We start from the raw sequence: 11980 nt of genomic DNA, 5'->3' as shown, positions 1-11980 counted from the left end.
CAGCCAAAAGGTTTGCAGGTCTGATTCTCTCAAACCAGGCTTATCCCCACAGTGTGGAGTGGTGCAGTCTAGCCAGTCCCTGGGCAGGGGTTTATGCCACATACAGCATTGATATAGCACTCAGAAAAGGCTGCAGCTCAGTCATTTGCTTCAGGGAATTTTTGATTTGTGAACAACTGAACAGACAGAATCTGTGTTGCCACCTCTGGTGATTTAATCATCACTCATGATATCTGCGGTTTTTCTTAAAAAGCTCCTCGAGTCCTGGGATTAAGAGAGATTCTCACCCTTCACTTAAAAAGAGTACATTTCCAGCCCCCATGGCTGCAGAGAAATGTTGGAAAACATGACACAAAGTGACCCAGAAACCACACAGCAAAGATAAGGAAACCAACTTTATTATTTGTTAAAAAATCTCATGATTTTCAGGGCCCGACTCATGATTTTAGAACACCCAGGACCAGCAACCCCACAGAGAAAGGAAATGATCTGTACAGGAAAGCAACGTGCAGGCATGGGCCAGCTCTGGACTGCTCCTAGGCACTGGCAGAGGGGAGAAGGTGTCAGAGCCCCGGCAGGTTTGGGGATCTATTCTGTGGTTTTCAGCCCCTCTGCAATGAGGTTGAGCTCATAGCACCATGTCTCATAGCGATAGGCCATGCGGATCTGAGCTACATTTGTCTTCCTGATGTCGTTGCCTTGGGGCCCCTCCTCACGGTAATTCTCCCCCAGGAACTTGGTCTTCTCCTGGCAGAGACAAGGGAGCAGCATGAAAGACACAACATGGATCTCTGCAGTCATCCCTCTTGGCCAACTTCCCTCTTCAAGACTCAAGTGCCCCAGGCTGTGCACAGCTTAGCGCTGGCAGGCCGCTGCAGCCTCCCAGAGAAGCTGCTTCTGTGTTTCAGGTGCCCTTCAGAGCCAGGCCTGAGGTGTCATTGTTGGAACAGGCAGAGCCATCCCTCCGGCTCCCCCACCCACCCTGGTGCACACTGGACACAGCTGCATGCAGGAACATCCTCCCTGTGAGTCACTGGCGAGCTGCTGAGCAGCTAGCCTCTCCCCCAGCGAGATGTGGCAGACTGATGGACGTACCTCATGGGACAGACCACACTGCAGGACACTGTTCCTGGCAATTTCACACATGTCACAGGTGCTGAGTTTGAAGACTTGGGCAGCAATGGCATATTCCTCCATCAGGGGCTCCTAGAGCAACACAAGAAGCATATTGGGGGAGGAGGATACATAGTGCAGCACCAGCAGCCAGACCCCTCCCAGCGCCAGCTGCACAGCTCTGTGCCTGTGAGGTTCCAGCAGCATCCCCATTACTGTCACAGCAGTGCCTTGGGCCTGTCCGAGTATTGTACAAATACTCTCATGGCCCCGTGCCCCAATGCAATGGGAGGTATTCCCATGCCCAGGCCTGCCCTAGCACCATACCTTGGTGTAATGGAACTGCATGGGGTCGTCAGTGGAGAGAGAGACCATCAAGCCTTTCTGGTGGAAGTCCAGCAGAGGGTTTTTGGCGTACTCAAGGAAGAGGCTGTTGTTGCTGAGCGGGGACATGGCGATGGGGATTTGGGCGAGAAAGTACAGGTACTGCAGCACAGGACTCTGAAAGGAAGAGCGTGGCGATCTTCAGGGCAGAGGTGAGGACCAAGGTGGTGGAAGGTGCTGCTGAATTCTCCCCTACTTCCAGCCCAACCCCCATGCCCTGCCAAAGAGATTCGGGATGCAGAGCTCATAGCTGCTTTCTGGGCAGGGGAGGGTCCGCCACCGTGCTATACATCCACGGGGAGTAGCTCCTGGCTTTGCCCTTGGCTTAAGTCAGTCGGTTCCTCCTCAGCCTGCAAGCACAGATTCCCATTCCTCAGCATTTTTGCCAAGCTGACAGCCCAGAGCAAGGATCTCAGCACTCAGAGCTGGGGTATACGTGGTGCTTCAGGCGGGGGATGAGTCTGAGTGACACAGGATAGGTTCCCGCCGCGTATGGAATTACAGTTCGGTGTGTACGAGTCACGTGGGTGGGGCTATGGCACCGGGATGAGACTCAGGAGACGTGGGTGCAATTGCCGGCCCTGCCACACACACACCCAGGATGTCCTAAGCAAGTCATTTAACGTCTGGGCACAGGCCCAGCCCTGCAGTGCCAGTGGAAGGGGGGTCAAGCGAGAGCCATTGGCAACAGCTGTGAAGACAGGCCTTGGAGAGACCATCCCCCTGCCACCTGGAGCCATGCTGCTCTAAGGACATTGCCGGGGGGGAGATTAAGCGACTCTACCTTCTTTAAGTTCAGGCCATGGGAGATGTTGTCTGCTGTCATGAAGGCTGCAAGCAGATGGGTGATGGCCCCAGCTTCCCCGCAGTGTGGGCGGAACAGGAAGGTGTTCATGCCGCGCTCCCTAGGTGCAGACAGCAACACATGGGGCTAGAGCAGAGGGCAGCAGGGCACTGCTGGGCTGGAGCTGAGATGGAAACCCACTCCCTGGGACTGGACCCTTGGTGGCCACTTGGCCCCACTCCCACAGATGGGACCCCTGGAGGCCAGCCGGCCCTGCACCGATGGACGGGACCCCGTAGCTCTGCCCAGCCCCAGGCCTCAGTGTTTGCCCTTTATTCTCCCTCGTGCATTCAGACAGGGGGTAGGAAGACAGTCTCAGCTGCGCCAGGTGTTTGCCACAACCACTCATGTCTCCCTGCTGTCAAGGAGGCTTTGGAAATGCCTGGCTCTGGGCTCCCCCGCTAGGGCAATGTAACCGAGTGAAGCACAGCCGCCCTAGCACCACTTGCACAGCACACACACAGGTCCCACCGTGCCACGCTACTGGAGGCAACACACAGCCACCATCTCCTCCCTGCATACGGGGGTCAATGCCCTGTGAGCCGGGTCCGCACCAGAGGGCACAAGCTGCACATATGGGGACCCACCTGCGAAGGTTGTTGAGCACCGTGATGTTGGCATACATGTAGTACAGGTAGTAGGTGTAGGACGGGTTCTTCTCGTGGCTCCACTTGTCCGGCTTGGGGCTCTTAGTGGAGAACATGTGGCCACTGTGCTTGGACTCGTCGTCCACGCTGTCGAAGCCAGTAATCTGCTGGCACGAGCACGCAGGAGTAGGTCAGCCCCACCATCCACACCTGGCTGACCAGGTTCCTTGGGCTCTCCCGATCAAGAGGTGTCAGTGAGCAAAGCCAGAGGCCGGCTTCCCTACCCAGGGTCTGAGTGACCGTGGGCACCTATCTCCTTGACTGAGTGCCTGGCACCTCCTCCGCCCCAAGGACCACAGCACGTCATGCAGGTGGGGCCCCGGCTCCCCCAACACATCCCCTCCCTGTCTTGCCTAGAACCCCATGCCGAGCCAGGCACATGCAGTGCAGGAGAGGCAACGGGTTTCCCCCCACTAGCCTGGGCCCCCCCTTAATGGCCCAGCGCCAGGAAACCCAGAAAGGAGCCTGCCCGCTTGTCTCACAGGTCTCACTCTCCGGGCGCTTCCTTACCGCAGCCCATTCCTCTGCAGGGGGCAGGGCTGACCGCCCCAGCATGTGGCGACTCCTTGCCTATGGGTGGAGGGCTCAGTGCTAATGCCAACCTTTCCTGGTGTGACAGACAGTGGCTGGGTCTGAGCTCCAGAGGTACTGCCCGCTCATCAGCAATTCGCCCAGCCCAGGCCTCTCTGTGCAGCACTCACGTGACGCAGGAATATGCTCAGCTCCTTGTTGGCCTGAGGACAGACTGTCGCTTCAAACACAGGCACAAAAATATTCTCCAGCATCTTTCCAAAGTTTGGGAGGAAGTTCTTGACCCTGAACACATCGCTGGGGACAGAGACCAGGATTAGCCTCCAACAGGGGAGCCACACAGCCCCCAGCATGGAAACAACACCTCCCCTCTAACCTTTCCTGTGCCGGGCTCTACAGACACTCCACAGCCCCCATGTCGGGAAGTCAGGCCACTCCTGCTCATACAAGCTCTGCACCCAACACCCGGAATCTCACCCCCATGGCACGTACTAAATCCTGGGCACTTGGATCATCCACTTCATGTTGGGGGAGTAGACCCTGTGCCTGTTGAACCAGCTGGCCAGCCTGGGCCACTCCTCCGGCGAGCGCCCATAGATGGACAGGCGGGGTTCTGCATGCTGGTACCTGGCATCCTCCAAGTCAGAGCCGACTTCCTGCAGACGTAAGGGAGTGGGGTGTCATGTGTGTGCCACTCATCTGGCTGTAACTTGATATGCTGTGGGCAGTGACGGTTCCTTCTTGCTAAGCTGGGTGCCCCTCACCCCCCGCATGCTCACCTTGATGATGGTGGCAAAGTACTCGCCATCAATGGCGTTCTCTGTCTTCAGGTAGAGGTCACGCAGCTCGCTGGCTCCCACCGGGTTGTACTTGTCATTGAACTTGTCAAAGCGTTGGAAGGTCTGGCGCCCCTGTGGTGCAAAGCAGGGTCAGAGCCAAAGGCGGCCAATGCTTGATGGACTCAAAGGGGTGGTGGGCAATGGACTAAAGCTTTGCTGGAGAGGAGTGAAGGAAAACAGGCCACCCTGCCAAGGGACAGAGCGGGTGCAATGTGTCCCTGGGGAGGGGTCCCAGGCAGGAGAAGGCATGTGATGGAGTGCCCCTGGGAGAGGTAGGTGGGGTGTCCATTGGGGCATGGCCCTGGGGGAGGGCAGGCAAGAGGTGTCTTATGGCAGAAGCCAGGAGACTCACAGCATGGACATCCAGGGAATCCACTGTCAGGTCGTAGGGGTGCAGATTGAGCTGCTGGAAGAGCTGCTTCAGGGTGAGTTTCTTGCCCTTGGCATCATACACGACACGCGCCGCATCCACACGGTACGATTTCTTGATGAAGCGCAGCAGGTGCTTCTGGTTCATGCAGGCTGCGGCATGAATGTGGGTATCCACCTGCCAGGCAGAGGGAAGCAGTCAGCCCAGCCAGGGCCCAGGCGGTGAAGAGGCAAGGCAGCCAGGACCACAGAAAGGAATGCCACAGACTCTGCCTGTGGCCATGGCAAGTTTCTCCTCTGCCCCTGATGTCAGGGAGCATGTCAGCCTGCGTCCCAGTAAGCAATGGTGGACACAAGGGGCTCCCTGAACTTGCACCTCAGCCATGCCTCCACACGCTCACACCTCTGGGGGGTGACCCAGTATCTGCTCAGAGGCTACATATCACAGCAGCTTGTGCTGCCCCAGAGAGAGGTGTGGGATGGGGAAAGCTGCCTGAGCTGCACCAACCCTGCCCTGCGAGGAAAGGAGTCAAGCTAGCGTCTGTGTGCCCTGGCTCAGCCCATCTGCCAGGTCGGCAATGGCTGTGCCTCTGTCCCAGGCCCTCACCTTCCGGCAGTTGTAGAAATCCCGGTGGGGGTTGTTCTTCAGCTCCTTCAGCTCCTCCATCTCATTCAGCATCTCATGCACATTGAACTTGGAGGAGAGGAACTTCAGGCGCCGGTGAGCGTAGGTTTTACTGACAGAAACAAAAGAAGAATCACATGGGCTGAGTGCATGGGGCCTTGGTGCCCTGTGAAATTCCTGCTGTCATTACCTGAGTCTGACAGCCCCACCCGCAGAGTGCTGCACCACGAACGGGTCACGTCTGTGCTCCCACAGGGCCTCCCTAGACACACAACTGTGTCTGGGGGACAGCAGCCACTGTGTAACAGTGCACAGCAACAGGGCACATCATCTCCTAGCACTGGGCCTGTCATCACCCATACAGGACTGTAGCCAGGATATTAGGGCTAACAGCTGCCGTCACCCAGACTGGCCTGGGATCTTGAATGCCCAGCAACACCGGGGTTGGCTTTGTGCCCCATAACGACACACTCCAGGGAAGCCAGCAGCTGGTATGGTGACACCACCCTGCCAAACTCGTCTGGGCCATGCTTCAGTCCCAGAGGGGGGTCCAGCTATGGAGGGCTGCAGCAGGGCTGGGCTCCTCTGGACACCTGGAGTCTGGCAGGTATTTCTGGGGGCCTGGCTAGCCGCTCTGACCGGAGGAGGAACTGGTGTCCTGCCCGAGGGCTGCACAGCTCTGCAGTGCACAGAAATGCTGGAGCACATCCCCTCACATCTCAAGGCGTGGCAGGGCAGGGGCCTGGCTGAGCACTTACACAGATCCCTGTGCCATCAGGGCAAGGAGGAAGTTCATGTCATCGAGGAAGTCCTCGAGGTTAGGGTAGGGCAGGTCTTTGGGGTCCCCTCGGCTGGCAGCTGCCGTGTCGGCATAGACATAAACCACACCGCCCTTCATGCGGACGCAGTAGCTCAGGTCCTTGGGCAGAGTGTCCAACTGGAACGGGTCCTCGCCCTCCTTCGCAGGGGGGGTGAACACTGTCCCGAAGGCAGAGCACGGGTGAACAATGGAACAAGCAGCGCAGCCTTTCCCGCACCTCTGTGCCCTGGGGCTGAGGGTGAAAGCAGCACCGGCCTGTGCGTAAACACAGGTGACCCACCCTGGAACTCCAGGCCAGGCCAATGGCTGCCCAGCAGTGGCCCAGGCAGGCACAGGTTGCTACCACCAATATGCACCTCTAGGAGCCCCTTCCCTGCCCCAGTGGCTGAGCTGCTCCCTGCCCGTCAGATGGTGGAGTCGGCACCCCAGCCCCTGGCTGCTGAGTCGCCCCAGGCCCACCAGACCTGAGCCAGACAGCAGCCTGCCCAGTGGCACGGATTGCTGGCGGGGTATCTGCTACCGCTGGCGGGATCTGGAGCACAGAGACAAGACAGCAGCCGCAGGGGACGCTGCAGCCACACGAGGTCTGCTTTCATGTAATCCTTTTCCTAACTGACCTGGCACTCAGCAGGGGAGATCCCGCCATCAGCCTCACAGCATCCTGGGGGTAACGCACCAGGAGGGCCAGTCACACTCTGATGTGAGTGCCAGCAAAAGGTGGCGTATAGGCAGCAGTGGGACCTTCGCACCCCAAGAGGAGTGTGGCAGAGAGCTAGAGCGTTCCTCCACAACGGGTGTCAGGCTCTGCTGGCGCATGCGCCAGACTAGAGAGGCTGAGGATGCATTCTTGTAGTCGCCGTAACAGGAGCCATTCTCCCAGACAGACGCAGGTTCAGCATGCCCCTGGCACCGCTACTGGGGACACCCACCCATCTGCACAGCCCTGGGCCCCGCAGCTGCTCTTCAAAGGCTTCCTGCTTGTGCCAGTTGCATGAGTTCGCCTGGAAGTTGTGGCTGCTAACTACCTGGGGCACGGCATTCATCGGCTCGCCAGACCTCCCCTTCAATGGTGCGCAGATACTGGGATGGGGTCTTGGGGAATCTCTGAAATGACTTCTGCATGTATTTCTCCCGGATGCACAAGGCCTGGTAGATGCCTCTGCAGACGACTTCAAAATCCTCAGTTGTAACCTGCAAAAGGCCTTTGTTGAGGACAGCGGCAAGTGCAGGGTCAGCCCGGAGCCCTAGGGGACCTCCCAGCCTTGCTGGGACACACAAACAGACACGCTTGTTTTGCACATGCTGGAGAACAGCTGAATCGAGGCCAGCCCCGGGTGCCCCTAGAGACCACCCACACATTTCTAACCCGAGCAGGCAGCCGCACAGCCATTCTCCAAGTCCTGCCCTTACAGTCTGGCTGACAGCGATGTGGGGCAGCGCCAACAATGGGAACGGTCCTTGCTGAGATAGAAGGAAAGCCCCAGAGGCCAGGACAAGCCATTGGGGCACTGTCCTGGGGCGTGACTCCCAGTGGTGGTCTGTGACATCTCACTCTGAAGCTGTAGCCCAGGATGCTGCTGGGACCATTTTAGGAGCACAGGCTGGGCCTGCTTCAATTTCATCTAACCCAGCACATCAGCAACAAATCTGATTTACTGCAGAAGGCCAGTGTTGTAGGCAGCCCCAGGAAGTCAGGCCAGGTCACTGGTGAGGAGCAGGGAATCACCATGCAGCAGCTGTAGTAACTGGCTGGAACCTCAGCTAGAGAATGATGCTGGAACGGCCATCTCAGTACCCCCAGGAGCGTCCTGAGAGCAGCACCTGTAACCCACCCTGTCCTGTGATGGCCCACCCCCCCAAGCTGACGCAGCTGGTCTGGGCTGCCTGTGCCTGGTGGGGCTGAGGTGACAGGGGCCTCTCTCTGATTCTCCACAGGCAGAGGGCATGCTGAGTGTGGGCCCAGTGAACTGGACACTCACCGCACCAGGGTGTGTGCATGCAATGCACAGTGACAGCGCTTGGAGCATGCACAGCTGAAGCCTCACATTTCTGCCCCCCGGCTCTGGCCTGGTGACTAGCTGGAGTGTTACGCAGGGAATGTACTGGGGGTGGGGGGGTGTCTACTTCTGCAGCCCTTCAGCATCTCTTCTGGAGGGGCCACATGGTCCCTGTGCCTTCCCTTCCCAGCCATCCCACAAAGAGGAGTCCATGAGCTTCTCCACCACATACACTGGCTTGCCCCTTGGGCTCACTAGGGAGCTAGCAGGATGCTGTCATCTGCCCATGGGACATAAACCAAGCTGGGCGAAGTGGCCTCTCCTATGCATTAAAAGAGGGGGCACCCACGTGCACACTCCGAGCGCCTAGGTGAGAGCAGGACATGACGCCAGTGGCCAGGAGGAAAGTGCTTGGACAGACTGAGGGCAGAGGGAATGGGGGGAGACCAGCAGAGAACGTGGCACTAAGACATGGGCACTCAGCAGCTGGGTGGGAGTGAGGCACCCTGCTGCTTACTCCTGAGGCATAGTCCCCTGTGATCTGCACACGCTGGAAGTCGGGCACAGCCTGGTACAGGGGTGAGGTGGAGATGAACTCTTCAATGGTGGATAATTTGGTTGCAGAAGTTTCAGCAACAGGTAGAGCCAGTGCAATTGTCTTCAGGGAAATCCGCTTCTTCCTGTGGGGGGGCAAAAGGGGAGACCACCTCAGCCTGGGCAGCACCATTTGCCCTGCAGGCATAAAGGGCTACACGCAGGTATTTAAAGGGAAATGGTGCAATTAGCAGTCTCTCCCTTCCTGTCTCAGTGCAGACTTGGGCTAGCTGCACCGACAGGACAGTACAAGCAAATGCCTCAGCAGCCCAGCTGCTGCTTGTGTCTCCCTGGCTCAGGCCATGGGACAGCCTGGGGGATGAGTGACACGTTCCAGCTCCTGGGTGTAGCACAGGGAGCTGACGCTGCAGTGGAAGCGTTGATCCCCTAAGCATGGCTCTCCAGGGGCCAGAACGTCATGACATTTCCAGCCATAGCAGGGTTTGCAACTTTTCATTTGACACTAAACCTAAATTATTGGCTGGAATAACGCAACATCTGTCTGTCTGTGTACTTGCATGGTCCCTGTCACCACTGTCTCTGACCGCCTCACACTCACTAGTGAGGGTCTCCCCACAACCCTTGTAGGGCAGTCGTTTAACCCCATTTACAGATGAGGAACTGAGGTGCAGCAAAGCTAAGTGATTTGTCAAAGGGCACATAGGGCACCTGCGGTGGCGGCAGGAACAGGCCCTGGTTTCAAGGCCCAGCCCAGCACCCCTCTCCAGTAGGCTGCTACTGTCTGAGCAGGCCCTTGAACAAACCAGCCTTTGGCCAGTACTCAGGCAGCATGGTGAGGATTGCAGCATGAACCAGAGCAATTGGAGAGCCAGACTCGCTGGACAGAGTCACTCAGGGCTTTCAAACCTTTTCACAGCGGACAGAGATTGTTTTTGTGGGCTCATCCCCTCCCACAACATGGCAGCCACAGAAGAATGCATGCTGGCTGGGGGAGGGGCAGGGATGGATTGTACAATTAATGTGATGAGGGGCCAGGGCTGTTGTCAGAGGTGGGAGCCAGCAGGTGATGGGGGCAGGGCAAGTCCCAGACCTGGGGGGGCTATTTGGTGGGTGGGGCGGAGCAAGGATCAGCGGTGGGAAACGCTCAGCCTGTCCATCCTCACGGTGCCCCTGTGCCAGCCCCATGAGAGCCCAGGGCTGATGCCCCTTGCCCAGCTCTCACCGCTTGTCCGCCACGGCTGTGGTCTCCTGGTGGATCATGTGCTCCCTCATTTCATGGTGCAAGATGGGGCAGAGTTCTTCCACATCAAAAGGCGAGATCTCGTGCCTGCTCTCCTCATCCTTCACCTCAGAGGCAAAGACCTTCTCAGCGAAGGAGCGCATCGCCTCGTCCATCTCTGCAGGGAGAAGGTGCCCTGGTGACCTGGCCAGTCGGCCCCCAGCCACCCTCATAACCAGGGTTCCTCCCACCCAGCAGGATGAGGTGCTCCACCCTCATACCCACCTGGCACAGCCAAGCTCAGCTGTCAGCTACATCTATGGTCCCGTCTGCTTGCACATCCTCTCCAAGCAGGCCTCTGTGCCCCGGCCCATCCCAGACACCCAGCCCTTAGCACAAGGGAGGAGCCTTTGTCTTGGTGCCAGTCTCTCAGGGCCTGTCATGGGCAAAGTTGGAGATGTGTCCTGATTTCACCCAAACCGATAGGCAAAGTTGGCTTGGGGCAGGCCTGAGCTGAAGGGAAGGGAAAGCTGAGGCCGAGGAGGAAACAAGCCCATTGGCAAGGGGACTCAGTGGTGGGGAATCTGGATGAGGCAGGCAGAGGGAAGACCATGCAAGAAGGGAGTGAGGGTTAGCACAGGCCCCTCGCTGACCCTCCAGGTGCTCCCAGAAGGGTGTTGCTCGCCCCAGGTCACTGATACACAGCAGCCAAGGTAGGATGGCAGCAGCGATGAGGGTGAAGATGGAGGGAGGTTGCAAGACCTGCACTGAGAGAGCTGCTCCCCAAGCCGTGTAGGGGATCTATATAATCATGAATGGTGTGGAGAAAACAAAGTCATCCTTCACAAAACACAAACCAGGGGTCGCCCAATGAAATTAATATGCATAAAACAAACAGGTGGGCCATAACATGTACTAAAGAAGACCCAGATGGCAGTGGGGGAGCTGGTGCCTTCAGGAAGGGGAGGGGAACCCCCCTGTGACCAACTCCATGGACGCAGCATGGTTCCAGCCCCACGTTGTGCCATTTGGGACCTGCCACAAAGACAGGTTAGCTGGTGTGACCATTGGGCTGCTCCAGGACAGCCCCCTCCTCTCACATGGCTCGCTGGGGGGCACAGGAAGGGGCTGCTGCAGGGGTGCCTGGCCTGCTCATGCAATGGGGCTGGGAGTGCTTGTGTGCACTACCTGTGTGCCGGGGGCTGCTGCAGGCCACACACACTGGCAGGTGGGGGTAGGGGGATAGAAAGGGGAAGGGCCAATGAGACATCAAGCTCCTGAGAGTGACAGGCCCCAGGGCCAATGGGGAGGGGCCAATGCTCCAGGTCAGCCTTATTGACAGGGCAGGCAGGCCAATGAGGGAGCCAGGAGGCCGGGAGGGTCCCGTCCTCCGTGTGAGCGGGAGCTGCCTGGGCAGAGCCAGGCCAGGCTAGGTGAGGGAGCTGGAGCCAGAGGCTGTGGCGGCGCAGGGCCGGAGCCGGAGCCGCCTGGAGCCATGTGCGGGGAGCAGCCGGAGCCTGGGCTGTGCCCAGCACAGGGGGACAGCCCAGCCACGAGGCCCTGTAGGCTGGCTTGGGAGAAGCCAGGAGCCTGGGGGAGAAGGGTGCTGGCGCTGGAGGGCACAGGGGCACTGCTAGCGCTTGCAGCAGTGCAGCCAGCAGGGGGCTGGGCGGGGCTGGGGGGGCAGCCTTGCTGGCTGGGGGAGCCCCGGGCCCAGCTGGCGGGTTCCTTTCACCTTTCCCCCATTTTCCTAGCTGTGGTTTTGTGAGTGGTGCTGGCTTTGCAGTGTGTAACGATCCGGGGCCAGGGCAGCGTCCCATGTGGAGAGAGCAGCCCCTGCCCGCCGTGACCACCACAACAGTGGGGGTCACACCCCCCGGCATCCTGCACTCAGCCAGGGTGGGGGGATGAGGACTTTGCCACGCAGGAGGGAGGAAGGGGAGCCCCCCAGCTGAAGCAGGCCTCTGGGTAAAAAGAGTGGGAGTTAGGACTCAGATCCTTCCTCTAGCCCCCTCCATTGGCAGGTCTGCCAACTAG

At 58.7% G+C, this 11980-nt stretch overlaps 1 protein-coding gene across 4 annotated transcripts in view; it reads right to left on the bottom strand.

Annotated features, from left to right (window-relative positions):
* Positions 1–377: 377 nt before the first annotated feature.
* AMPD1 (adenosine monophosphate deaminase 1) overlaps positions 378–11980 on the bottom strand; it is a 16161-nt gene continuing 4558 nt past the window's right edge. The window contains exons 1-15 of one of the 4 annotated variants that reach the window (XM_067558742.1): positions 10229–10301; positions 9947–10121; positions 8687–8849; positions 7198–7363; positions 6111–6330; positions 5335–5464; positions 4711–4905; positions 4299–4430; positions 4012–4175; positions 3690–3816; positions 2929–3095; positions 2282–2402; positions 1441–1614; positions 1096–1206; positions 378–747 (exon numbers count right to left, since the gene is read on the bottom strand). In XM_067558742.1, coding sequence (XP_067414843.1) covers positions 589–747; positions 1096–1206; positions 1441–1614; positions 2282–2402; positions 2929–3095; positions 3690–3816; positions 4012–4175; positions 4299–4430; positions 4711–4905; positions 5335–5464; positions 6111–6330; positions 7198–7363; positions 8687–8849; positions 9947–10119 — 2202 coding nt within the window. In that variant the 5' untranslated portion in view covers positions 10120–10121; positions 10229–10301 and the 3' untranslated portion in view covers positions 378–588. The other 3 variants (XM_067558741.1, XM_067558739.1, XM_067558740.1) reach the window with 3 other exon arrangements.

Source organism: Emydura macquarii, unplaced genomic scaffold (assembly GCF_026122565.2).
Source record: "Emydura macquarii macquarii isolate MOO-44397 ecotype Brisbane River unplaced genomic scaffold, CSIRO-AGI_Emac_v2 contig_2184, whole genome shotgun sequence".
NCBI lineage: Eukaryota > Metazoa > Chordata > Testudines > Chelidae > Emydura > Emydura macquarii.
The sequence above is the reverse complement of the archived record's forward strand: the minus strand, read 5'-3'. Positions and strand labels throughout refer to the sequence as shown.